Source organism: Chiloscyllium punctatum, chromosome 6 (genome assembly GCF_047496795.1).
Source record: "Chiloscyllium punctatum isolate Juve2018m chromosome 6, sChiPun1.3, whole genome shotgun sequence".
Taxonomy (NCBI): domain Eukaryota; kingdom Metazoa; phylum Chordata; class Chondrichthyes; order Orectolobiformes; family Hemiscylliidae; genus Chiloscyllium; species Chiloscyllium punctatum.
The window spans coordinates 47,491,211-47,517,683 of NC_092744.1; the positions used below are offsets into that span (position 1 = coordinate 47,491,211).

Genomic DNA, 26,473 nt, shown 5'->3' on the forward strand with positions numbered 1-26,473 from the left:
GTTGGGAAGAGACTAAGTGGAGTCTGATGACTGCCTTTTGCATTCCAGTGGTGTAAGGACAACATCCTGTGAGACTTCACTGTTTGTCACATTGATTAAGTTTCAAGATACAAACACTGACTACTTTTGATACATCCTGGGGAAAGGTGAGAAGGTCCAACAAATATATGCAAATTCTTTCTTTAAACAATTTTTTTTGCCTAGTTTTTCTCATCACTTCAGAACAAAATCAGACTCGAAAGGGTATATTTAACTTGTATCTAATCAGCACACTTTAAAAAATTTTAAGATGTAGACATTTCTAATAAGGTCACAATTTATTGATAAATTTTCAATGGTGATTGCAGAATATCTACGGCAGTCAGTATGGTGAGTTATTAGTGGTGCTTTCCAGAGTTGAATCTAGCATTAAGGATTTGAGTTGTGACTTGGAAGGAAACTTAGAAGAAATGCTGTTTATATGCATATGCTGCCTTTGTCTTTCTAGCTGAGAGAGGTCATTGGTTTGAGAGGTGCTGCCAAAGTAGAGAGGAAAGATTTTAAAAGGACTTGAGGGTGGTGCGAGTATGGTAAGAGCTACCAGAAGTGGAGGAGGCGGGTATAATTACAACATTTAAAAGACTTCTGGATCAGTTTATGAATAGAAAGCATTTAGAGGGATATGGGCCAAATATTGGCAAATGGGACTAGGTCAGACTGGGATGTCTGGTCGGCGTAAATGGATTAGACTGAAGGGTCTGTTTCTGTGCTGTGGTCTTAGTGGATTGCTGCAGTGTATCCTATAGTAAGCATCCACTCTAAACTAAGCTATTAGATATTTAGACTAACAGGTGAAGGACTAATCAAGTAGACTGCTTTCTCTTAAATAATGTTAAGTTTCTAGAATGTTGTTAGAACACTCACCCAAGCAAGTCATGAGTATTTAATTAAACACTTGACCTGAGTGTTACAGTTGGTGTCGGAGAGTTCAAAGATAAGCTATGCTCAATGAAATGTCTAATTATGATTATGTCAAAAGCTAAATCAGATGTTTCTAAATAATATGCATAAATTAAGCAAGAATCTCTAACTTTAAAAACATTAGCAATGTTTCATTCGTCCCAAAATATGTTCACCTTTCCCCTCTCCCTATTTATTTTCTTCACAAAACTGCAATTGCTAGGAATCTTGAATCCAAGTGTGTCAAAATCAAATCACCAGGCATATGAACTTATTTACCTGAACATGCATTTCAGTTTTGAGAGCAAAAACACCAATGCAACTGATAACCCAAAATACAGTACAAATACTTAAATTTAATAACAGAATATTTTATAAATGGCAAGTTTATTTTGCCTAGATCCAATTGGTATTACAAGGATTCAATGCTGGATAGCTCGGAGTTTGCAGCAACAATGCCATTATTATTGAGGAAAACTGTAATATCCTTCAGTGGTGATTATATGGGTAGGTAGATATGGAACTCAATGTTACTGTCTGAATTGCCCTGCTCCTCTTCAAACTTTGCTACACAAGCTGTCCAAGAAACCTGTCATTTAAACACGTGAAGGACAAAAAGTTGTGGGACATACCCGCTACCCACTACCTATGCAATCAAAAATTAGGGCTTTTCCATTTAAGTGTAAAACTGCATTCTTAGTAACATGAAAAATTACTTTCTGCTACATACCTTTTCTCATGTTAAAAATGATTTTTAAGTGCATTTTAAAAATATTTTAATTATTGTAAATAAAGGTTTTACTTTATCTCTTTTACCATATCTTATCTTTCAAAGCCATATTTCTTTTTCTCTCTAATCTGTTTTCTGTACATAATTCAAAGATGGAATTAAACATCATTATATACATTTCCTTTTGATTCTGTGCATCTCCATAAGGATATTTTATTATGATTGCCTCAGGAGGCGCATCACTGCTTTCCTGGTTCACGAAGTGCCAGGTCCCCTGTAGAGGGTGCTGCACTGTTGTGATTAATAACCATAAACTGCAAAGTAAATGACAGAGAAATTCCATGTGGAAACACTGGAGTAATAAGTAACGAGACCACTCATTTGTTGTGTACTGCGAGATTCTGGCTGTTGTCTTCCACTTAGGTAGTACTACCTAATAGCAAAAGACCATTCCAAAATTTGATTTGCTTAGCAGATCTTAACTTTGTAGGTAAAGGTTAGAAAAGTTTTCAATGTGCTTGGAAGGGTTTTATTAAATCCGGATTCCCTAACTCCAGACTGGAGAACAGTCACATGGAGCTTGATGACATGTGTAAGACTGCAATTCTGTACTCTAAAATACAAGTATGCATTCCTCATAATTAAATCTTGCAACACATTAGTTTTATTTTGTTAATTCCTAGATTTTTGTTGGGATTCAATTCCTGCTTTCCTAAAACCTTCATTAGATACTTATTAGGAGAAATATTTACTGAACAGCAGGATAGGTCTCAGTTTGAAAACTGAAATCAGATTTGGGAAAGTTTCTACTCTAGAATAAAACAAATTACCCCAATCTTATATCTTGGCATACTAACCTATCATTTGAAGCTGTGCTGTCTGCAATGCAGCATGGACTGCACTAGAACAGCGTTCAGCCAAGTTTCTCCCTAGTCCTTCTTCAATGTGTTTGTGCAGATCCTGTATAGAAATGTAATATATAAAATGTTAAAGATATCAATAAACTATAGCCTTTTCAATTATTAATATTCTAAAAAAAGGAACTTTTCCTCACATTTTTATAAAACTTTAAAACTGCAGGGGAAGGATGGAAATCTCCATGAAATTCATCAACCAATATAGAAAGGCGGCAGATTTCATCAGTCATTGCAGCAGAAACCTGAAATACCAGTTCATGATGAAAAAAGTTAAGCAGTTGCAACAAAATCACAGTCACAATATCTTTCAATTATATAATGCTTCAGAGATAATTTATTCAATTCATTGCAATGTATCTATGGGTAAGGATACATAAATCTAACAATATTAAAGAAAATAAATTAAACCAGGAGTTGAAGTACATAGCTCTAACTATGGCAAAGAAGGTTTTATAACTAGATTGTTCTTCTCAGAATGATACTACTGACTTGATGCCGTCGGGGCAAGAATGTCCTCTCTGGTAATTTATGAAATAAATTGAATTCAGGAATCAAATAAAAGCATGAATAAATTCATCATGCTCAAAGTCAAAATGGCTAAGAGACCTGTTTCTATAAAATACCTAATGTCTCTCAAGACTCCATTTGCAATGAATGAGCCAACCTGACAATTTATAAAATCCTAGAAATAACGATAAACTGATTGACTATTTTTGGAACTTGCTACTCAAAGGAAAACTTTAGGTGGGGAAATTGGTCATACTGTCTATGAAGTATAGTATTCACCTGACAGATTCATGATCCATCTGAATCTGACAGATCCAAAGTGTCTCAGTCTTTAGTGTTAACCCTTATTTGCATCCATAGGTCATCAGAGAAACCATGTCTGTTTGTAAACATTTTGATCCAAGGAAGAAATCTAACATCCGAACTTAGAATAAAATGTCATTATAGCAGTCCAAATCTCTCTTTAGAGGATAACTTCATCTTTCTTTGAACTATGCTTGCATTTTGTTATGACAATTATTACTGTTTCTTTTGCCTAAAGTGATGAATTTTCAGACAAATATATTTAAAATTCTGAAGAAACTTTCTACTGAAGGATAACCAATGCTGTGACCATCAATTCCAGCAGCAGAACGATGGTAATTATTTGTTGTGAAAAGATTCAATGTCAAATAATTTTTAATCTATCAAGAATGAACTGGCTTTTCCCTCAGACTCGGAAACCTCACTCAACTATATGCACGAGAACAAAAAGAAAAGCTGCCCACAGACTTGGAAATGACAGAATCTCAGAAGAGCTGCTCCTCCATTTACAGGCTATTCCTCTCCAGTGAACTCATCAGCAACAAGCCTCAGAAGATGAGAATTAAGTTTCAAGGAGGGTTGGGATAAAAGAGAGAGAAAGAGAAACAATGAAGATGGAAAGAGAAGGCAGGTGAGTGGGAAAGAAAGGGAAAACATGAGGGGAAGAGAGAGAGAGAGAGAAAAGATTGAGGCTGCAGGTAGAGAGATGGAAGATGGAGGAGGGCAGGGGCAAGACAGAGGCAGCAATGGGAGGTTTGCAAGACATCAACACAAGGAATCTGGAATTAATCCTTCATTTGCTTATGTATTTTATAACAAATGTTTCTATGCAACGTTTATTTTCAATACAAAGACTTGAATCCTAAAATTGTTTTAACTACTTTGTAACAAGTTTACTTGTTGATGGGAGGTCATGTTGCAGCTGTACAGGACATTGGTTAGGCCACTTTTGGAAGATATTGTGCAATTTTGATCTCTCTCCTACAGGAAGGATGTTGCGAAACTTGAACGGGTTCAGAAAAGATTTACAAACATGTTGGCAGGATTGGAGGGTTTCAGTTATAGGGAAGGTCTGAATAGGTCGGTGCTGTTTTCCCTGGAGCGTCAGAGGCTGAGGGGTGACCTTATAGTGGTTTACAAAGTCATGAGGGGCATGGATAGGGTAAATGGACAAGGTGGAGACAGTGAGATCTGCAGTTACTGGAAATCATTCCTAATGAAGGGCTTCAGCCCGAATCGTCGATTTTCCTGTTCCTCGGATGCTGCCTGACCTGCTGTGCTTTTCCAGCAACTCACTCTCAACACTAAATAGACAAGATCTTCTCTCTGCTGTGGGGGAGTACAGAACTGGAAGGCATAGATTTAGGGTGAGAGGGGAAAGATATAAAAGAGACCTAAGGGACAACCTTTTCATGCAAAGAGTGGTGCATATATGGAATGAGCTGCCAGAGGAAGTGGAGGAGACTGGTACAATTACAACATCTAAAAGGAATCTGGATGGGTGCATGAATAGGAAAGATTTAAAGGGATATGGGCCAAATGCTGGCAAATGGGATTAGATTAATTTAGGATATCTGTTAGTAATGGGTGAGTTTGACCAATGGGTCTGTTTCCATGCTGTACATTTCTACGACTCTATGACTGGTTAGAGCTCTTGAACATTCTTTATAAATTTTGTAATCCATAAGTCAAACATAGCAAAGTTTGAAAACTCAAAAAGTTATTTTCTTTCCACTTCCCTTAGGAAGACAATAAATTACACAGCCTCCCCCCCGTGCTTATGAGGAATTTTTGATTTATTTATTCTTTCATAAGATACAGGCATTGTGGGCAAGGCTAACAGTTGATATCCATCCCAAATTGCCCTTGAACTGAGTCATGTGCTCAGCAATTTCACAAGATAGTTTTTAAAGATCACTGCCATGTGGTTGAAATCACATGGAGATCAGATTATACAAGGATAACAAATTTCCTTCCCTCACTGGTGAGCCAGATGGGGTTTTCCAAACAATGATAGTTTCAGGGTAATTTATTAATTAAATGAATTTAAATTTCACCAGGTCCCTTGTCCACAGGATTCTGGATTACAAATTCGATAACAGTCATACCATGCCACGGTCTTACTCCAAAATAATCGGAATCTAATTAATACAACTACCACAAACAGTTCACGTCTCTTTCTGAAATCAATGACAAAGAATTTAGTATTATAAAGCTCATATGCATGAATCAGGCATTGCATTAATGCAATATTTTATCAGTTGAAGGCCAGCTGAATGACAGAGTAGATCATGTGAAATTTCATGAAGGAAGGTCATCCTATACAGCATAAAGTTCTCCTAAATAAGATTGACATCTCCCATTTGATCGGTTGTCTTATCACATGGATAAATAAGAAAAATAAAAAATGTTATAATAAGACAAAAATGCTGGAAATACCCAGCAGACATTATAATGCTTCAATCCATTGGCTACCTAAAATTTGTATTTTGCTTCCCTTAGTAGTGGCCAACAATAAACCGAAAGCTCCATTATAAAAGCAAGCAATTTCTACGTGAAGAGGGCTTCAACACTCACCTTGGCTTCTACTTCTTCGGTTACGAGTTTTATGCTTTTCTTACAGTCCTCGGTTAGCAAAGTTAACTCACTGCGCACAAACTCCAATCGATCAAGGTGGTCCTCCCGTTCCTCCAAGGAAAGAACTCTTGAGAGCAAAAAAGGCAAGTTTTATTCCAATGTTTACACATTGAGTGCATATTATATTGCATCTTTCACATATTACTGAAAATTGCTCACACTAAATTAAAAATAGCTTTCGTCATTCTTTAGGTAAAGGCTGAATAATATGTTACTCTGGCCATTAGCAAATAAGGGAACTTTAGTTTTATATTCTGATTCTTCCACACTCAATTGTATATAAAGTCTCACACTGATGCAATAATCTCCTGAGGAAAAAGCTTTCACCATGCACGCATCAACAACTGAAGATGACCTCCTCTAAGAAGCTTCTCTATATTGTGGAACTGAGTGTACGGTGGCACTGACTATTTAATCTAAAATATAACCAAAAATTTATTTGATGCAGCATCTCTAATACAGTAAAGGACCCCAAGACATTTAATAGAGCATTAATAGAATTTAACAGACACAGAAAGAGGTATCAACAGATGACCTGAAGCATGGTCAAAAAGATACTTTTTAAATGTTATCTTAAAGGAAGAGAGTTAAGCACTTTTACAAAGGAATTCAAAACCTCACAGTCAAGGCAGCTTAATACACCCACCGGTGGTGGAATGATGTATGATCAGGGACAAACAAGATGGTGGAAGTAGTGGGGTATAGGGACATCAAGGTTTGTATTTTTGGTAGAATTTGCAGAGACATGGGCGAGTCTATGGAGGGATTTGAAAACATGGTTAAAAATGATTGAAATTGAGGTTTGGTGAAAGATTAAACAATACGGGTCAGTGAACCAAAGAAGCAATGATTAGAACGGGACTTGGTGTGAATGAAGATACAGATAGGGTTTAGGCATTTACAAGATAGTAGTGGTTGGAAGATGGGAGTCAGTTGGGAGATCACTGGTAACTCCAATCTTGACTGTCCCAAAGGCATAAATATACTAAATGGTAAATAAACTAAATGTAATAAAATGATAAAAATGAAACTAGCATATAAAATACTCTTGAATGCTTTCTATTGCTGCAAAGGCAAATCTTCCACTATGTTCCACCTAGAGGATGATGATTTTCCAGTCTCAAATTAGAAAAAAAAGTCAAAGATTCGTTATGCTAGGTTTCCAAACCCTGTACATCACAAGTACTTCTTAGGTAACTCTCCCAAAGAATGTGCTCAAATATCCATTGTAAACGAGGAGGAAAATGCCAATTAAGGACAACAGACAAGACTGTTGCTAGGACACATCCCTCCATTTTCCTGGCAGAGGCTAAAATGCTAAAATCTACAGGAAGTATATCACTGATTGGAGGATCGAACTTGGTCAAAATCTTACCTCCAAATAGCTTTTTAAAAATTTTTTTCAGAATGATAAATGAAGATTAGCTATTATCCTTAGATAGCAGCCAGAAGGATTTAAAAGGCGTTGGCCAAATAACAGCTGCAGAGCTTAGAACTGCAACAGCTTTGCAGTTTTCTCAGATAATACTACGCACGTTCTTGTCCCAAGGAGCATGATTGAGCTCAGGAAATAGTCAGCCATAGTAACTAATGCAAACCAGAGATACCCAATAATTCAAGAGGGGTGCAGTGATAATGTCACTAGCTAATTCTGTGACGTAGGTTCAAATCCGACCATAGCAAGTTGCCAGAATTTGAATTCAATTAATAAAATCCAGAATTGAAAGCTAGTCTCAGGAACAGTAACCATAGAACGATTCTTGATTGTCATAAAAACTCATCTGGTTTACTACTGATCTTTACAGAAGGAAACCTGCTGTTTTTATCTGGTTTTGCCTGCATTTAACACAAATTCTCAGCAATATGGCTACGCTTAATTGGTCTCTGAAATGATGATGTGGCAAGCTAATCAGTTCAACAGCAACTAGGGATGGGCCAATATTCCATGAAATAATTTTTTAAAAATTTCCTTCTTAGGATATATCATAGTGTATTATTCAAAAGCTTCCTGGCTGAGGGAAGTGCAAAACAGAAGACAAGTTTTGTCTTTTATACTCAACAAAAAATTATTGCTATTACTAAATTTTGTTTGAATTGGTAAGGTTTACTAGCATTATTAAGGTTTAATTAATTAGTAGGTGGAGGAATGGCAGGGCTGCTCCAACCTCCGAATGTACATCCTGTGCCATGTGGGAACTTGAAGAATCTTCCTGTGTCCTAGATAACCACTTGTGCAGGAAATGCCATCTGTTGCAGCAGCTTGAATTCAGGGTTTCAGAGCATCTAAATAGAGCTGAGAGTAAATTATTTCCAGGGCATGTTAATCCTGTTAAACTAACTTGCAGGCAGTTAGGGAACTAGGAGATAATATCAGAGAGTAATGCTAAGGATCCAGAAGACAGAGATGGATAACATTTGAGTGGCTAAGTAAGTTACAAACAGTTAAGGTCAGTGAGTTATTGATACTGATTGCTATATGGAAGTAGGATGGTGCAACTATAATCGAGATCTGGCTTAAAGGAGGCCAAGATCAAACGTTCCCGGATGCAAAGAATTCAGGAAAGGTAGAAAAGCAAAAAAAGTGTGGGGTGGCACTATTGGTTAAGTAAATCAATGTAGTGCTGGAGACAGATGTCCTGGAAGGGTCAATGGCAGAATCTGTTTAGCTAGACCTAAGGAGTAGAAAAGGTGCAAGTACTTTGCTCAGTATAATCTATGCGCTGCCAGCCAGTGGATATTCAAAGAAGTTACAGAGATGTGCATGTATTATAGAGTATTATAAGGGGGAACTTCGATTATCTGAATATAGACTGAGATAGTATCGTAAAGGACAGAGAGGGTGAAAAGTCCTGAAAGCATGCTCAGGAAAATTTTCAACATCAGTATAATTCCAGTGGAATGAAACGAAAACTTTGCTAGATTTGATACTTGGGAAGGTGGGCCAAGTGGATCAAGTATCAGAAGCAGAACATTTAAGGGAGTGTGATTGTGATAAGGTTTAAGTTGATTATGGAAAAGGACAAAGAACAGTTCAGAATAAGAATAATTAACTGAGAGAAAGCCATCTTCAATGGGTAAAGGAGGATCTGTGTCATATAAATTAGAATCAAATGTTACCTTTAAAGAAGGGACAGTTCAGGTACAGCCAAGATATATTCCTATGAAGGTAAAAAGTAGGGCAATCAAAGCCTTAGCTCCCTGGAAATAAATTGGATAGATGATATAAAGCTGATTAGAGACAAAGAAAAAGGATTTGTGCTTGGATATTACAGGCATGGCTGAGGTACTAAATATATCTTTTAGACCTATCTTTACCAAGGAAGATGCTGCTGCCTCGGTCATGGTGAAAGAGGAGGTAATTCAAGGGTTTAAAATTGATAGGACAATGATAGATAGCTGTATTAACTTAAAAGGTGATAAGGAATCAGGACCAGGTGGATAAGGGGCCTGGAGGAAGTTAGTGTGTAACTTATGGAGGCATTGGTCATCTTCCTTCAATTTAGGAGTGGTGTCAGAGGCCTGGAGAATTGGAAATGTTACACCCTTGTTCAAAAGAGTGTGTCAAGATGAGCACAACAGTTACAGGTCCATCTGTTTAACCTCAGTGGTGGTGGTGAAGCTTCCAGAAGCAAGGATTTGGAACAAAATTAGTATTCACTTGGGCAAAAATCAGGCTCATTAAAGAAAGAGATCTGTTTGGATTTTTTAGAAGAGGTAACAGAGAGGCTGAATGAAGGCAATGTTGTTGATGCGATGCACCAACATTCTAAAAGCCATTTGATAAAGTGTTGCACATGACCAACAAACAAAGTTATAGCTCATGGAATAGAAGTGACAGTAGCAACAAGGACCAGAATTAGCTGAGGGATAGGGAATTGAAATAGAAACAACAGTTAATAAATGTTTTTCAAACTGGAGGAAGGTTTGTAACGAGGTTCTTCAGCATCGTTGTTGGAACCCTTGCTCTTCCTGATATGTTACTTCCTTAGAGCTTGGTGCATAGGACAAATTTTCAAAATTTGCAGACAATGCAAAATTTATGAGCATTATGAACTTTGGAGATGAAAACGTATAACTACAAAAGGATAAAGACAACTTGGAGGAATGTGCAGACCAGTGTCAGAATAAGTTCAATGTGGATAAATCTTAATTGATTAATTTTGGTAGGAAGAACATTGAGAAATAATAAAGGGTACAATATAAGGGTGAGGGTGGATCAAAGAGTAGAGGGACCTGGATGTTTATGTTGTATAAATCATTGAAGGTGACAGGACAAATTGAGAGCAGTTAACAAAACATACAGGATTCCACTCTTTATGAATAGAAGCATAAGATCAAGAAAGTTACATTCAAAATAATATAACCACAACTGGAGCATACACCAAGGTAAGGGCATTAACACTTTAGGAAGGATATGAAGATTTGACATTGTTTAGAAAATATTTTTAAAATGATTCCAGAGATGTGGTACTCATGCTACATGGAAGGATTGGAAAAGAGGGGGTTGTTTTACTGGAGATTTATAAGAGGTATCCAAAATAATTAGTGGTCTGTATAACATAGATAGAGAAAAACCATTCCTACTGGTGGAAGGATCAAGAAAGAGACAGTACACATTTAATTACAAAAGCAGCAACAGAGACAGGAAGAGAAACGTTTTGATGGAGTGAGAGGTTAAGATCTGGAATTCACTGTCAGTAGTAGTGGAGACAATTTCAATTAAGGTGTTCAAGAGAGAACTATAAACTATATTATCATCTGAAAAGAAAGAATGTGCAGAGTCACGAGGAGAAGGTGTGGAAATGTGCTAACTGAGTTACTCATTCCACAAACATAATGAGCTGAATAGCTGCCTTCTGTGCTGAAACAGTTCTGAGATGCTGTAAAGTTAGTATAGGGTTAAGAAAGTTGCCTTCATTGTGCCTGGAGAACAAATATGAACTTTTTATTGTTCCAACACAATTCTTGACATAATTCAAGTTTCATAACATTTAAGCACAGTTTTTTTTTTAAAAGAATCAAATCACACTTTAACTATCATTTCAACATATCTACTTGAAGCCATAAACAACAACAAAGCTGACACTCTGTTAAAGATTCAACTTTGCCAACTGCTGCCTCGAATATGAATTAAGTCACTGAAGATTTTTCTTACCTTTTTTCTGCTGCAACCACATTGATGGATTCCATGATTTTTTTCACAGTGTCTATGATCTGTTTAGCTCTGATAGTGTGTTGTTCAAATTTTGTTTTCACTGCTGACTGCGAGATACACTCCTGCGAGGCCCAAGCAGTAACACATTACTGTGAACTTTATATTGTTTACATTGGACAAATGTGTGTTCAGATACAGGCTTGCTGCTGGTTCTAAATAAATATACAGAAACCTCAACAAACATAAATATAAACAGAATTTATAATGAACAAAAGTATAAAAACAGCAGCAAGGCAGTGTCTTGAATGAGAGATTTGTATTCACAGTAATGTGTCAATTTATAAAAATAAAATTATACATATGTATAAAATAATACAAAACATACTATTTTTCATTGCACATGTGGGCATAAACTATGTAAGGTTTATCTGTTGTCACTTATGAAATTATTTCCATGTGTTAAGTACAAAAACGATGAATGAAAGTGGCCTCAAGACACCTGAAGATCTGACGTCAGCTGTCATAGCTTTTGGAAGGGTGTTAAGAAAAGTTGTGTTAAATATGTATTGCACTTCCTTTCTATTGCCTACTAACTTCCTTTTGACACAAATTTGCCAAACTTCTTCCGCATTATAATTTTCTATTCCAATATTTACAGAATCTGACTTGATGGCTTTGACTCCAATCTGAAAGAATCTGTTGTTTCAGCAAAATTTCAGGGCCTCTGAACACCAGCTCATTTTCTTGCAGGTGCATTATAAAGACAGGTGCAACCACTGACTTGTAGTTTAATTTTATGTTTGGAAAACAGATGATAGGAGAAAGACTATGATTCCCTTTGAACTACATATTCTTCTGTTCCCTCCTGCTTGCATTCCATCCCTACCATGTAACTCAAACTTAAAAAAAATCTCAACTATAAAATTAAATGTACAAGGACATATATATGAGCAGACAAGCAGCACATGGGATTTAGTACACAAAAGTGACAGGTGATGCATTTTGACAGAGGCAGTATGGAGAGGCAAGTGTATAGACGCAAATGGAAGTATGTCTGCATAAATCTCTGGAGGTGGTAGGACATATCGAGACAGTGATTAACAAAACTTTGGAATGTTGCCCTTCATTAAGAGACATTGAAAACAAAAGCAGTTGTTACACTGAACCCTGTATAAAACTCTAATTTGGCCACAACTCGAATACCGAATCCAGGATATAAAGACTCTCAAGATTATGCAAATGAGATTTACCAAAACAATTCCAGTGATAGATGATTTTAGCTGCAAGGTTACTTTGGAGAAACAAAACCAGAAATGGCTGTAACTGTTCTGAAGAAGGGTCACTGGACCCGATACATTAACCTTTCTTTCTCCCCACAGGTATTGCCAGACCTGCTCAGTTTTTCCAGCAATTTATGTTTTTGTTTCTGATTTCCAACATTCAGAGTCTTTGGTCTTTTTAGTTGAAGAAGCTGGGCTTGCTCCATTTGGTCAAGAGATCTGATAGATGTTTACAAGGATATTACAGTTTAAGATAATGGTAGGCAAGGAAAAGAAAACTGTACACATTAGCTGATCATACAAGGTCCAAAGAACAAAGTTTTGGGAAAGAAATACAAGAGTAATACAACTAGTGGCAATGAACTAGAACTTGCTGCCTATGAGGGTTGTATAAGTACCACAATCACTACTTTACAAAGAAAATTTTTGGAAACTTGAAAGGAAAAAGACTTGGAGGGCTAAAGAAGCGATCAGGTGAGCAAAGATGACTGAAATAGTCCATGGAGAGCTGGCAAGGACTCATCAGGTCAAATGAGCTTATTTTGCACCCTAAATGACTTTAATTTTAAATGGCATCATAGGAAATACAATTCAGAAACTGCTTTCAAGGGACGCTTTCTACCGGGCTGGACTATTTATAATTATTAAAATCTCCTTAATTTTGGTGAAAGAAGTAAACAGAAATAGAGCTGCAGGAAATACACAGAGCTGGGTGGAAGAGTACAGCTCAGGAAATGCAGTGGTATGTCATTTACTTTTGGGGACAAAAGAGGACAAAGATAGAATGAGATGCACAGAGCAGAAAGTGGGGTGAATATAGTAGGTTTTGGGGAAATCAATGCTATCAGAGGAAAGTTGAGAGTTGATTGGGTGGTGGGTACTTACTATTAGGAATTGTATGCAAAGTGCTGAAATTGAAGAGGGAGAAATCATATTAAAAAAACACCTTTTAATAACCTAACTTATAATTATTTAAGAGACTCTAGCAGAAGTGATTTCATTATTAATCTTATTTTTAAGTGGCAAAGTTTATTGGATTCTATGGTTTAAATTAGAACAGTAAAGGATAGTGAGAAGAGAACTTAATTATGATTAAGTATTAAACAATATATTTAATTGAAACACAACAAAGATAGCTGGGCAACAGATGTGCTGTGATCGTGGAAAATGGGTGCTTCTTGACACCACAGTAATCCAAGACAAACGCATTTGCAGTTCAAGCATGCTTGGTCCAGGCTTTGAGTTGATGACCAAACCACAGAAACTGACAACAGGGAATTAGGAATTTACCCAGATACTTTATTGCAGAATGTGGTTCCACCCATTCGGACAGGGTCTTCTCATTTGGTCATTAGTCTAGGAAAGGAGGATGTGACTGTGAGTGAGACAGATGAGGGTACCCAGAGGGAAGGAGCCTCAGTCTTGGCTATTGTCCAACAGAATTGTTGTTCCTGTCCAATAATAAATACTCATTTTGATATATTAATAACAAAAGTACCCATCATGTGTCATCAGGAGAATTACTAAGATGCTGCCTGGACTGGAGGGCATGTTTTATGAAGAAAGGTTGAGGGAGTTAAGGCTTTTCTCAGTGGAGCCAAGAAGGGTGAGAGGTGACTTGATTGAGGTGTACAAGTTGACGAGAAGCATAGAGAGAATAATCAGAGACTTTTCTCCCAGAGCACAAATGGCTATCACAAGGGGGCATAATTTTAAGGCGACTGGAGGAAGGTTTAGGGGAGATGTCAGAGGTCGGTTCTTTACAGAGTGGCAGGTGGGTGGAATGCACTGCCAGCGGTTGTAGTAGAGTTAGAAACATTAGGGACATTTAAGCAATTGTTAAATAGGTACATGGATGATAGTAAAATGTAGGGTATGTTACTTTGATCTTCGAGTGGGATAAAAAGTCAGCACAACATCAAGGGTGTTGTATTGTTCCATGATCTATGTTCCCCAGCTTGTTTGCATGAGAGTGAGGGCTGCAGGGTGGAGAAGCTAACTGATCATGGCACTGTGGTGCAGGAAACCATTCAAGTTGCTAAAGCAAAAAATAATGTATTAGCAATCGGGGACAGTACAGTGAGTGGGATTAATACTGTTCTCTGCAGCAAACAGCGAGAGTCTAGAAGGCATTGCAGGACATTAGCTTAGGAATGAAGAGCAACTTACAATGGGAGGGGGAGATCTAGTCATTGTGATCTACCAATGACATGGGAAGACAAAGAAGGACATTCTGCAGAATTAGGCACCATAATTAAGCAGAACATCAAAGAAATAATCTTTGGATTCATGCAAGCTAGTATAGGGCAAATGATATCACAGAAATCAATCAGTGGCTCAAAGACTGGTGCAGCAGCAGTGGATTCCTGCTCATGCAGCAGTGGAATCAGTAAAGGGAAAGTGGAGACAATACTATTGAGCAGGTCTGCACTGGAATCATACGGGATGACAATTCTGGTGAGCTGCACAACTAGGGAAGGAGCTAGGGCTTTAAATGAACTGTGGGGGCAAGGGACCAAATGTGGGAAATCAGAAGAGTAGAGTAGAGCCAAAGCAAGATAGAAACGTATCGATATGGGAATTCATAAAGACACAGTTAAAAGAAGAGACAGATTGTACAAATCTAAGAGTAAATTAATAGATAAGGCTAGAGGCTACAAAATTAATTATAGGATACAAGTAAATGTGATTCTGTATCAGTGGATGTGGTGCATTTGGATTTTCAGCGAGCCCTTGATCAAGAATTTAGCATACAAAATCAAAGCACATGGGATGACTGGTAATACACTGGCCAGTTGATGATCAGGTCGGAAACAGAGTAGGAATGACTGGGTTGTTTTTGGACTGATGGATGATGGTGACATGGGGTATATCAGGGATTGGTGATTGGACCCTAGCTATTCACAGTATATTAAAGATCTGAATGAGAATTCAAATGTAATATTTCAAAATTTGCTGATGACAAAACTAGTCGAGATTGTAAACGGTGAGGAGGATGTAACTGAGCTATAGGGCGATATAGACAAATTGAGCGAGGGGGAAAATGGATGGCAGATAAAACATCTTCACCAATCTGCCAAGACTGTATCAGGAGTAACTAACTCTCAGTTCTTGTGGAGACAAAGTCTCGTTTTCACATTGAGGATACTCTCCCTTGTGTGTGGCATTATCACTGTGCTAAATGGGACAAACTTTGAACAGATCAAATAACTGAAAATGGGGCACCCATCAAGCGTTCTGAATCATCATCAGTACCAGAATTCTATTCAAACATAATTCGCAATCTTATGGCCCAGCATATCCCTTAATCTACCATAGTTACCAAGCCAAACAATAAACCCTGGCTCAATGAAGGGCTAAGGAGGCCATGACATCAGTATAACTAGGCAAGCCTAAAACTGATGTCAGTCAGTTTGAAGCTACAAAACAGAACTGCCTGCATGCCAAACAGCAAATGACAGACGAGGGCTAAGTGAGTCTAGAACCAATGGGCCAGATCGAATCTCTGTACTTCTGATAACTCTATTCCTGAATGGTGGAGGGCAATTGGAGGTGGGGGCTCTGCAAATATTCTCATTCTCAATAAAGGAAGAGCCCAGCATATCAATACAAAAGACAAGGCACAAACATTTGCAACAATCTTCAGTTGGAAGCCTTGAGTGAATGATCCATCTCAGCTGCCTCCAGGGATCCACAGCATTACAGATAAATCTGTAATGTAATCTGTAAGTCTAAATCTAATTCAACTCACTCGACGTGATATCGGGAAATGGCTGGAGGCACTGGATACAACATAGTTATAAGGCCTGACAACATTGTGGCAATAATACTGACAGCATGTGCTCCAAGACTTGGTATGGCCAAGCTGTTCCAGTACAGATACAACTATGTGATAATTGCTCGTGTATGTTTTGCCATGGTTGTGGGTATGTTCGCTGAGCTGGGAAGTTGATCTGCAGATGTGTTGACCCCTGTCTAGTTGACATCTTCAGTGCTTTGGAGTTTCCTGTGAAGCACTGTGCTACTCCAAAGCTCTGAAGACATGACCTAGACAGGGAACGAAAGGTCTGCAAGTCAACTTTCCAGCTCGGTGAAATTACCCACAACCACGGCAACCAGCACCTGAGCTAACAAATCTTTATGCAAACCTTGAACACCTATGGATGAGACATGCGTGTCTTATACACAAATCAAGACAAATCTAAACTAGCCAAGTACCCCCCCATCATTACATACTCTATCATCAACTATGATCAAAACATGCTGGGAATTCTTTATTTGAAAACCTCGGGACCAAGTGTTTTATGGATAAAGGATATTTCCTGTTTTTGGAAACACTTACTTTTAGGTCTGCTCAGGGCCTTTGTAAACAAAAGCTTATTTTGGCCTGAATGGACTGGAACAAACCTGCAGAGACACATGGAGTATGGGCCTTTGGAAAATGACTTTGTATTAGGCATATCTGAGCTAAGCAAAGCGTTTTCTAAAGGGCTTGAGCTAAATATGTCTATAGGTATGCTAAGGTCCGCATTTGAAAAGACCTTTGGTTTTCAGACACGCAGATAAAAGACCCCTTATCTGTACTATCAAGTAGAACTTAACAGCCTGAATCTATTCACTGATGCCCATTTTTTGTTCTGCCAAAGTGGCACAGCTTCTGACCTCATTACACCATTGGTTTAAACATGGACCAAACTGCTCAGTTTCAGAAGTGAGGTGAGGTGAGAAGTGAGAGTGACTGCCCTTAACATAAAAGCTGCAGTTGACCAATGTAGCCTCAAGAAGCCCTTTTACAATTGTTTTCCTTTCAATTAATCAAAAGATTATGAGATATAATTTGTTTTAAATGAGTCATTGTTTGTATGGATATAGAACAGGTGAATTCATTTTTAAGCATTTCTTCACTAGAACGCCAAAAACAAAAACAAGATGAGAGAACTGAACCAAAGCAATCACCAACATATTTTCTGTCTATCCTGGTTTGAAGCAGCTAAAATGTAACTATGCCCTACAGCATATAGAAAATTTGCTTTTCTAGTAATATTTAAATGGACTGTTTCTATTCCTATAAGGAAGTGGCATAGGGAACTAGTAGATGCCAAATATAATTGTCCAATTCAACTTCTGAATAAATACACAACAAAAATTTTAAAAGGGATTAAACAAGAATGATAACAGAACAGCAAAGTGTTAGTACACTAGAATAGTACTTGTAGCAGCACCTCGCCGAAGCAGGTCTAGATTTCAGCAATGAACACAAAAGATTGACTATTAATAGAACACACATTCAGAAAAGTTAGGGTACAGCTATCGGAGAGAAGAAGCATCTCAAAGAGAAACTGAGACACGGTTAGGTAAAACGCTAATCAACTTTTTAACATTGCAGAGTTTTAAAAAAACGCAAGTTCAAGATAATATATTCCATCTCAAGCCCTATGTGTCATATTTAACAAGTTAAAGAATAATTTTCTGAGCACAATTCTGAACAAATTCTATTGCAAACAGAAGACGAATATCACAGTCTATTGGTGAATAAAAACGTTTGCAAATGTTTTCACAAAATTAACTGAATTTTTTTTAAATTAAGTATGGAATCAATACTTTTAACCCTTGGACAGTATAGGCTGAGAATTATCTTTCCTTGGCAAATCAGGGTAATAGAGTAATTGCATGTGACTAACCCTGAAAGGCTGTTTAGTCCTGTTAGTTGGAATTTTCATATGCTGTATTTATATGCCTACTACCTAAGAATGCAACCTTTCAAATTCAACAACTGAGGAAAATTGAAATGTCCCACCTGCCATTTAAACTACAAGATTTTCACCTGAAACAAAATAGTGGCTTTGGTCAAACGATTTCTAGAAAACAAAGGTCCAGCTTTTCTTTTCTCAATAATGACAAATTTCTGTGTTTGCTATCATTGAGGGGTGCAATAACAATGTAACCTCCAGGAAGTTCACTCACACAAAAATCCAGAAGTTGCAGCTACCACACCATTTTGGTGATCCTGCTTTTCCTAGTCATAGAGTCATGGAGTCATACAGCATGGAAACATCCTTCGTTCTAACTTATCCATGCTGACCAGGTTTCCCAAACTGAACTAGTCCCACTTGCCTGCTTTGGGCCCATATTCCTGAAACTTTGCCTATTCATATATCTATCCAAATGTCTTTTAAATATTATAACTGTACTTGCATCTTCCACTTTCTCTGGCAGTTCATTCCACATACTTACCACCTTCTGCATGAAAACATTGCTCTTCCGATCTCAAACTTTTCTCCTCTCACCTTAAACCTACGCCCTCTAGTTTTGTACTGCCCTACCCTAGAGAAAAGACCTTTGCTGTTCACCTTATTTATGCCCCTCATAAATGATTTGCACTAACAAAAATGTTCAGGCCAAGGTGTCTCACTGCATACCATCAAATTTCGCAATATTCTGCTGAAGTGCAAGAAGAGAGGGAGAGATAACCATCCTTGAACAATGAGATCACCTGCCACAGGAATCACTGGTGCTGACAGAAGATAACGGAAAACTGCTGCCTGCTCTACACAGAGACTGTGGGGATCCAAGTGCGCAAGAAAATTAAATCTGAAGACAGGAGAAAGTGAGGACTGCAGATGTCGGAGATCAGAGTCAACAAGTGTGGTGGTGGAAAAGCACAGCCAGTCAGGCAGCACCCAAGGAGCACAGTTAATGTTTCGAGCATAAACCCTTAATCAGGAATTTGGAGGGGGGGGGGGGGGGGGGGGGTGCAGGGTTAGGGTGTGCAGGTCGGGGGGATGAGACCAAGAGGGCTGAGAGATAAATGGGAATGGGGTGGGGTGGGGGAAGGTAGCTGGGAATGCACTAGTCAGGTGGAGATGGGGGATGATGGTGATAGTTTGGAGCCGAGGGTGGAGTGGATAGGTGAGAAGGAAGGTGGACAGGTAGGACAGTTCAAGAGGGCGGTGCTGAGTTGGTGGGTTTGACTGAGGAAACCGGTGAAATCGACATTGACCCCGTGTGGTTGGAGGGTCCCATGGCAGAAGATGAGATGTTCTTCCTCCAGACGTCGGGTGGCTAAAATTTGGCAGTGGAGGTGGCCCAGGCCTTGCATGTCCTTGGCAGAGAGGGAGGGGGAAGTTGAATTGTTCCGCCACCGAATGGTGCAGTTGTCAGTGCATGTGCCAGAGATGTTCTCTGAAACTTCTGCAAGTTGCCAGCCCCCAGTGTAGAGGAGACCACATAGAGAGCAACAGACACAGTAGATGATGCATGTGGAGGTGCTCATCTTGCACCTTGGAACCCTCCAACCACATGGGATTAATGTCGATTTGACCAGTTTCCTCATCTCCCCTTCCCTGATCTTATCCCTGATCCAACCCTCCAACTCGGCACCACCTCTTGAACTATCCTACCTGTCCATCTTCCCCATCACCAATCCCCTCCACACTATCAACTATCACCCCCACCTTCATCCCCCTATCGGATTCCCAGCCACCTTCTCTCCCAGCCCCATCCCTCCCATTTATCTCTCAGGCCATTTGGCCTCCCCTCACATTCCTGATGAAGAGCTTATGCTCGAAATGTCGACTCTCCTGTTCCTCGGATGCTGACTGACCGGCTGTGCTTTTCCAGCACCACACTTAAATCTGGAAGATAGCTAACTAAAGTAGGCAAACTCAGCACAAGGCATTCTCTCATAATTCCTGCTACTCATCTCGAGTATTCAACAATTTTACAGCTTTTGAAAGCTAACATTGCATACTGTACAGAGAAAAAACAGAAGTACATTTTCAACCATGACCTGAAATCAAAATTGATGAATTTTCATGACCTGAAATGTTCACTCTTCCTTTTTGCACAGTTAAGACCAGACCAGATATTTCCAGATTCTAATATCTGCTGTATTTCACTTGGCACTAAAATCTGAAAGAGTTGTCACCCTGAACTTTGAAAGCAAAGAAGTGTTTCACATCGAAATCTTGCTAACAATCTAAATGCATAATTCAGGTTACTGACACATAGGGTAGAGGTTACCATTTCAAGTTACAACACACTGTGAAGAGAAAATTGTGCAGGGTAGAGATATCACTTCTTTGCCTACTCCTAGTGATTACATAACGCTTTTTCCATTTTTTGGAAAGGTAAATGTGTCTTTCAGATGTTTTGTGGTCTACGACTAGACGATATATGAATCTTCTCTGCTTCACATTTCATCTGCTCCCCTGAAGGTGCACATTTTGCATCAGCAAAGTGAAGCTTATATGATGTGTTAGGACCCTTTATTTGGGACATATAAGGAGAAAATGGGACCTATGGAAGACGACAGAGAACAAGACATGGAGAGGGCAGGACAGTGGCAAGAAAGTGAGAGGAGAGGAGAAATAGAATGGAATGGAGAAAAGGAGGGGAAAGAAGAAGGAACATGAAGGGGAATGGAACATGGGAGAGAAGAGGGACAATGAAGGAGGGCAGAATAGGACCAGTGAAGGTAGAATGAAAATAGAACCAGAGGGAGCTGAATGGTGTATGGTGGCTTACTGGTTAGCATTGCCTCCCCACAGCGCCAGCGACGGATTCCAACCTCGGGCGACTGTGTCGGCTTTGCACATTCTCCCTGTGTCTGTGTGGGTTTCCTACAGGTTCTCTCGTTTCCTCCTACAATCCAAAGATGTCCAGGTTAGCTGAATTGGCCATGCTAACTTGCCCATAGTGTTCAGGGATGTGTAGGTTAGGTGCAGAAGTCAGGGGTAGATATAGGATATTAGGGTAAGGTCAATGTGGACTTGATGGACTGAAGGGCCTGTTTCCACACTGTAGGGAAACTATGATTCTATGTAGGGACTCTAGGGAGGTGAAGTAGTTTGGGACCAGGCATAAAGGTTGTGATAACTATGATTGTAGGAAGTCAATGGCAAAAGAACAAAAAAAGTAGATTATTAAGTCATGTGAGCCTGTTCCAGCACTGAAGTAGATTTTGGCTGAACTGTACCATAAACCTATTTACCGACAATATCCATACCCTTTACATTTTCATATCCTTGAGCACCATAAATCTGAAACTATTAAAATTGAAATCAACAATTAACCCAATAACCACAGCCCTTTCGCGAACAAAGTTCTGTTTTTGATTATTAGAGTCATAGAGATGTACAGCATGGAAACAGACTCTTCGGTCCAACCTGTCCATGTTGATCAGATACCCCAATCCAATCGAGTCCAACCTGCCAGAACCCAGCCCATATCCGTCCAAACCTTTCCTATTCAAATACCTATCCAAATGCCTCTTAAATGTTGCGATTGTACCAGCCTCCACCACTTCCTCTGGCAGCTCATTCCATACAGGTACCACCCTCTGTGTGAAAAGGTTGCCCCTTAGGTCTCTTTTATATCTTTCCCCTCTCACCCTAAACCTATGCCTTCTAGTTCTGGGCTCCCCGACCCCAGGGAAAAGACTTTGCCTATTCACACTATCCAAGCCCCTCATAATTTTGTAAACCTCTATAACGTCACCCCTCAGCCTCCAACGCTCCAGGGAAAACAGTCCCAGCCTGTTCAGCCTCTCCCTGTAGCTCAAATCCTCCAACCCTGGCAACATCCTTGTAAATCTTTTCCGAACTCTTTCAAGTTTCACAACATCTTTCCAATAGGAAGACCAGAATTGCATGCAATATTCCAACAGTGGCCTAACCAATGTGTTGTACAGCTGCAACATGACCTCCCAACTCCTATACTCAATACTCTCACAAATAAAAGAAAGCATACCAAACACATTCTTCACTATCCTATCTACCTGTGACTCCATTGTCAAGGAGCCATGAACCAGCACTCCAAGGTCTCTTTGTTCAGCAACACTCCCTAGGACCTTACCATTAAGTGTATGCGTCCTGCTAAGATTTGCTTTCCCAAATGCAGCACCTCGCATTTATCGGAATTAAATTCCATCTGCCACTTCTCAGCCTATTGGCCCATCTGGTCAAGATCCTGTTGTAATCTAAGGTAAACCTCTTCGCTGTCCACTACACCTCCAATTTTGGTGTCATCTGCAAACTTACTAATTGTACCTCTTATGCTCACACCCAAATCACTTATGTAAATGATAAAAAGTAGAGGACCCAACACCGATCCTTGTGGCACTCCACTAGTCACAGGCCTCCAATCTGAAAAACAACCCTCCACCACAACCCTGTCTTCTACTTTTGAGCAAGTTCTGTATCCAAACGGCAAGTTCTCCCTGTATTCCGTGAGATCTAACCTTGCTAATCAGTCTCCCATGGGGAACCTTGTCGAAAGCCTTACTGAAGTCTATATAGATCACATCTACCGTTCTGCCCTCATCAATCCTCTTTGTTGCTTCCTCAAAAAACTCTAAGTTTGTGAGACATGATTTCCCACGTACAAAGTCATGTTGACTATACCTCATCAGAGTTGAAAAATGTGGTGCTGGAAAAACACAGCAGGCCAGGCAGCATCCAAGGAGCAGGAGAATCAACGTTTCGGGCGTAAGCCCTTCTTCAGGAAAGAGGCTGGTGTGCCAAGCAGGCTGAGATAAAAGGTAGGAGGGTGGGAATTTGGAGGAGGGGCGCTGGGAATACGATAGGTGGAAGGTGCTGAAGGTGAGGGTTATAGGCCGGAGAGGGGGTGGGGGCGGAGAGGTCGACAAGAAGATTGCAGGTCAAGAGGGCGGTGCTGAATCTGAGGGTTGGGACTGAGATATGGTGAAGGGAGGGGAAATGAGGAAACTAGAGAAATCTACATTCATCCTGTGTGGTTGGAAGGCTCCTAGGCAGATTATGAGGCGCTCTTCCTCCAGGCGTTGTGTGGCCATGGTCTGGTGATGGAGGAGGCCAAGGACCTGCATGTCATTGGCAGAGTGGGAGGGGGAGTTAAAGTGTTCAGCCATGGGGCAGTTGGGTTGGTTAGTGCGGGTGTCCCAGAGGTGTTCCCTGAAATGTTCTGCAAGTAGGCGGCTGTCTCCCCAATGTAGAGGAGACCACATCGGGTGCAGCGGATACAGTAAATGATGTGTGTGGAGGTGCAGGTGAATTTGCAACGGATATAGAGGGATCCATTGGGGCCTTGGAGGGAGGTGAGGGGGGAGGTGTGGGTGCAAGATTTGCACTTCTTGCGGTTGAAGGGGAAGGAGCCGGGATTGGAGGTAGGGTTGGTGGGGGGGGGGGGGGTTGTGGACTTGACGACGGAGTCGCAGAGGGAGTGGTCTCTCCTGAATGCTGATAGGGATGGAGAGGGAAATATATCCTTGGTGGTGGGGTCTGTCTGGAGGTGGCGGAAATGACGGAGGATGATATTTGGTATCCGGAGGTTGGTGGGGTGGAAGGTGAGAACCAGTGGGGTTCTGTCCTGGTGGCGATTGGAGGGGCGGGGTTCAAGGGTGGAGGTGCGGGAAGTGGAGGAGATGCAGTGGAGAGCGTCGTTGACCACAGAGGGGAAATTGCGATCTTTGAAGGAGGCGGCAATTTGAGTTGTTCGGTAGCGGAACTGGTCCTCCTGGGAGCAGATGCGGCAGAGGCGGAGGAATTGGGAATATGGGATGGCGTTTTTACAGGGGACGGGGTGGGAGGAGGTGTAATCTAGGTAGCTGTGGGAGTCAGTCAGTTTGTAGTAAGTGTCTGTGTTGAATCGGTCGCCCGAGATAGAAATGGAGAGGTCTAGGAAAGGGAGGGAGGAGTCTGAGACAGTCCAGGTAAATTTGAGGTCGGGGTGGAAGGTGTTAGTAAAGTGGATGAACTGTTCAACCTCCTCGTGGGAGCACGAGGTAGTGCCAATATAATCATCAATGTTGTGGAGGAAAAGATGGGGAGTGATGCCAGTGTAGCTGCGGAAGATGGACTGTTCCACATATCCGACAAAGAGGCAGACATAGCTGGGGCCCATGCGGGTGCCCATGGCTACTCCTTTGGTTTGGAGGAAGTGGGAGGATTGGAAGGAGAAGTTGTTCAGGGTGAGGACCAGTTCAGTCAGTCGAAGGAGGGTGTCAGTGGAAGGGTACTAGTTGGGTTGGCGGGAGAAGAAGAAGCGGAGGGCTTGGAGGCCTTCGTGATGGGGGATGGAAGTGTATAGGGACTGGATGTCCATCGTGAAGATAAAGCATTGGGGGCTGGGGAAGTGAAAATCATGGAGGAGGTGGAGGGCGTGGGTGGTGTCCCGAACGTAGGTGGAGAGTTCTTGGACTAAGGGGGACAGGACAGTGTTGAGTTCGGTGGGGCAGGAGCAGGCTGAGACAATGGGTCGGCCAGGGAAGTCGGGTTTGTGGATTTTGGGGAGGAGGTAGAAACGGGCAGTGCGGGGTTGTGGGACTATGAGGTTGGAGGTAGTGGATGGGAGGTGATGAGGAGATGATGGTTTGGTGGTGTGAGGTGGGGTCATGGTCAAGGGGGCAGTAGGAGGTGGTGTCCGCGAGTTGGCGTCTAGCTTCAGTGGTGAAAAGATCGGTGCGCCAAACTACCACTGCGCCTCCCTTGTCTGCCGGTTTGATGGTGAGGTTGGGATTGGAGCAGAGGGAGTGGAGGGCTGCTTGTTGTGAGGGTGAGAGGTTGGAGTGGGTGAGAGGGGTGGACAGGTTGAGGCGGTCAATGTCGCGGTGGCAGTTAGATATGAAGAAATCGAGGGCGGGTAAGAGGCCAGCACGGGGTGTCCAGGTGGATGGGGTGTGTTGGAGGTGGGAGAAGGGGTCGTCAGAGGGTGGGCGAGAGTCCTTTTTGAAGAAGTAGGCGCAGAGGTGAAGGCTGCAGAAGAAATGCTCGATATCTAGCCGCGTGTCGAACTCATTGATGCGGGAGCGTAGGGGGATGAAGGTATCCCTAATCAGTCCTTGCCTTTCCAAATGCATGTACATCCAGTCCCTCAGGATTCCCTCCATCAACTTGCCCATCACCGACATCAGGCTCACTGGTCTATAGTTCCCTGGTTTGTCCTTACCACCCTTTTTAAACAGTGGCACCACATTAGCCAACCTCCAGTCTTCCGGCACCACACCTGTGACTATCGATGATACAAATATCTCAGTAAGAGGCCTAGCAATCACTTCTCTAGCTTCCCACAGAGTTCTAGGGTACACCTGATCAGGTCCTGGGGATTTATCCACCTTTATGTGTTTCAAGATATCCAGCACTTTTCTGTATACAAAGAAGTGTTGCTTCCCAATTTCATTACGGATTGGCTTGACTCGACTCAAAGATGGCCCTGCGTTCTGGCCTCCCTAACAAAGAAGAGTTTTTCATTACCAGATCAAATCAGTTCTCATTTTAAAACCTTAATTATACAACTATACCAGGATATCTCTGAAATCATTCAGCAAAACAGGCTTGGTTTTTTAAACTGCATTCATAAGCTTCCTGCCATGGGGTCAGGATTGGGGCCGTTCACACAGAAATCATTCACTCTACTACATTTAACTCCTGTACATTGCTCCATCAATGAAGCAATACTTTGCAAGATGTGAAAATATCTATGTTCAGACGAACAGGTAGTAGATAACAGTCTTCCATTATCTCCGGCAATATCCATCTCCAATAAGGAAAGGGACAATTCTAACTTTCAGTAACATCACTATTATCAGTTTTAAAAATGGAAGAAATAAACCAAGTAACCATGAGATCAGTAGTTTTCTCAGTAGCTGGATAACTGTTAAAATACATAAACAGGGATTGAATAATTTATCACTTGGAAAAGTATAAATTATACGGTCCTCCAGGAATCACTGTTACGTATAAGCTGTACATAATTTCTTTACAATAATTCCACGTTTCCAGATGTTACAAAGTCAACAGGAATGGAAAGTTGTGAAGATTGTAAAAGAATTCCAATTGTATACACGTAACAGGGTGAGCAGGACAATGCAGAAAAGATCTTAAAAATAAAAGATGTCACTGTCTTCCCCCACCCCCTCCCCCTTCAAGTATGAAGAATTGCAAACTTTAATGACTCGTGTACCGATGCTACTTAGGATCCTCTTCCCCTTACATTTACCTCAGACTAAGACACCCAACCAACACATCCC

The 26,473-nt window shown here is 40.6% G+C and overlaps 1 protein-coding gene across 3 annotated transcripts in view; it reads right to left on the bottom strand.

Moving 5' to 3' along the window:
* Positions 1-26,473, bottom strand: part of LOC140478935 (mitofusin-1-like) — a 73,781-nt gene that overhangs the window by 17,938 nt on the left and 29,370 nt on the right. For all 3 annotated transcript variants that reach the window (XM_072572578.1, XM_072572579.1, XM_072572580.1), the window contains exons 10-13: positions 11,189-11,310; positions 5,974-6,100; positions 2,724-2,828; positions 2,527-2,629 (exon numbers count right to left, since the gene is read on the bottom strand). In XM_072572578.1, coding sequence (XP_072428679.1) covers positions 2,527-2,629; positions 2,724-2,828; positions 5,974-6,100; positions 11,189-11,310 — 457 coding nt within the window. The remainder of the gene's footprint in view (positions 1-2,526; positions 2,630-2,723; positions 2,829-5,973; positions 6,101-11,188; positions 11,311-26,473) is intronic.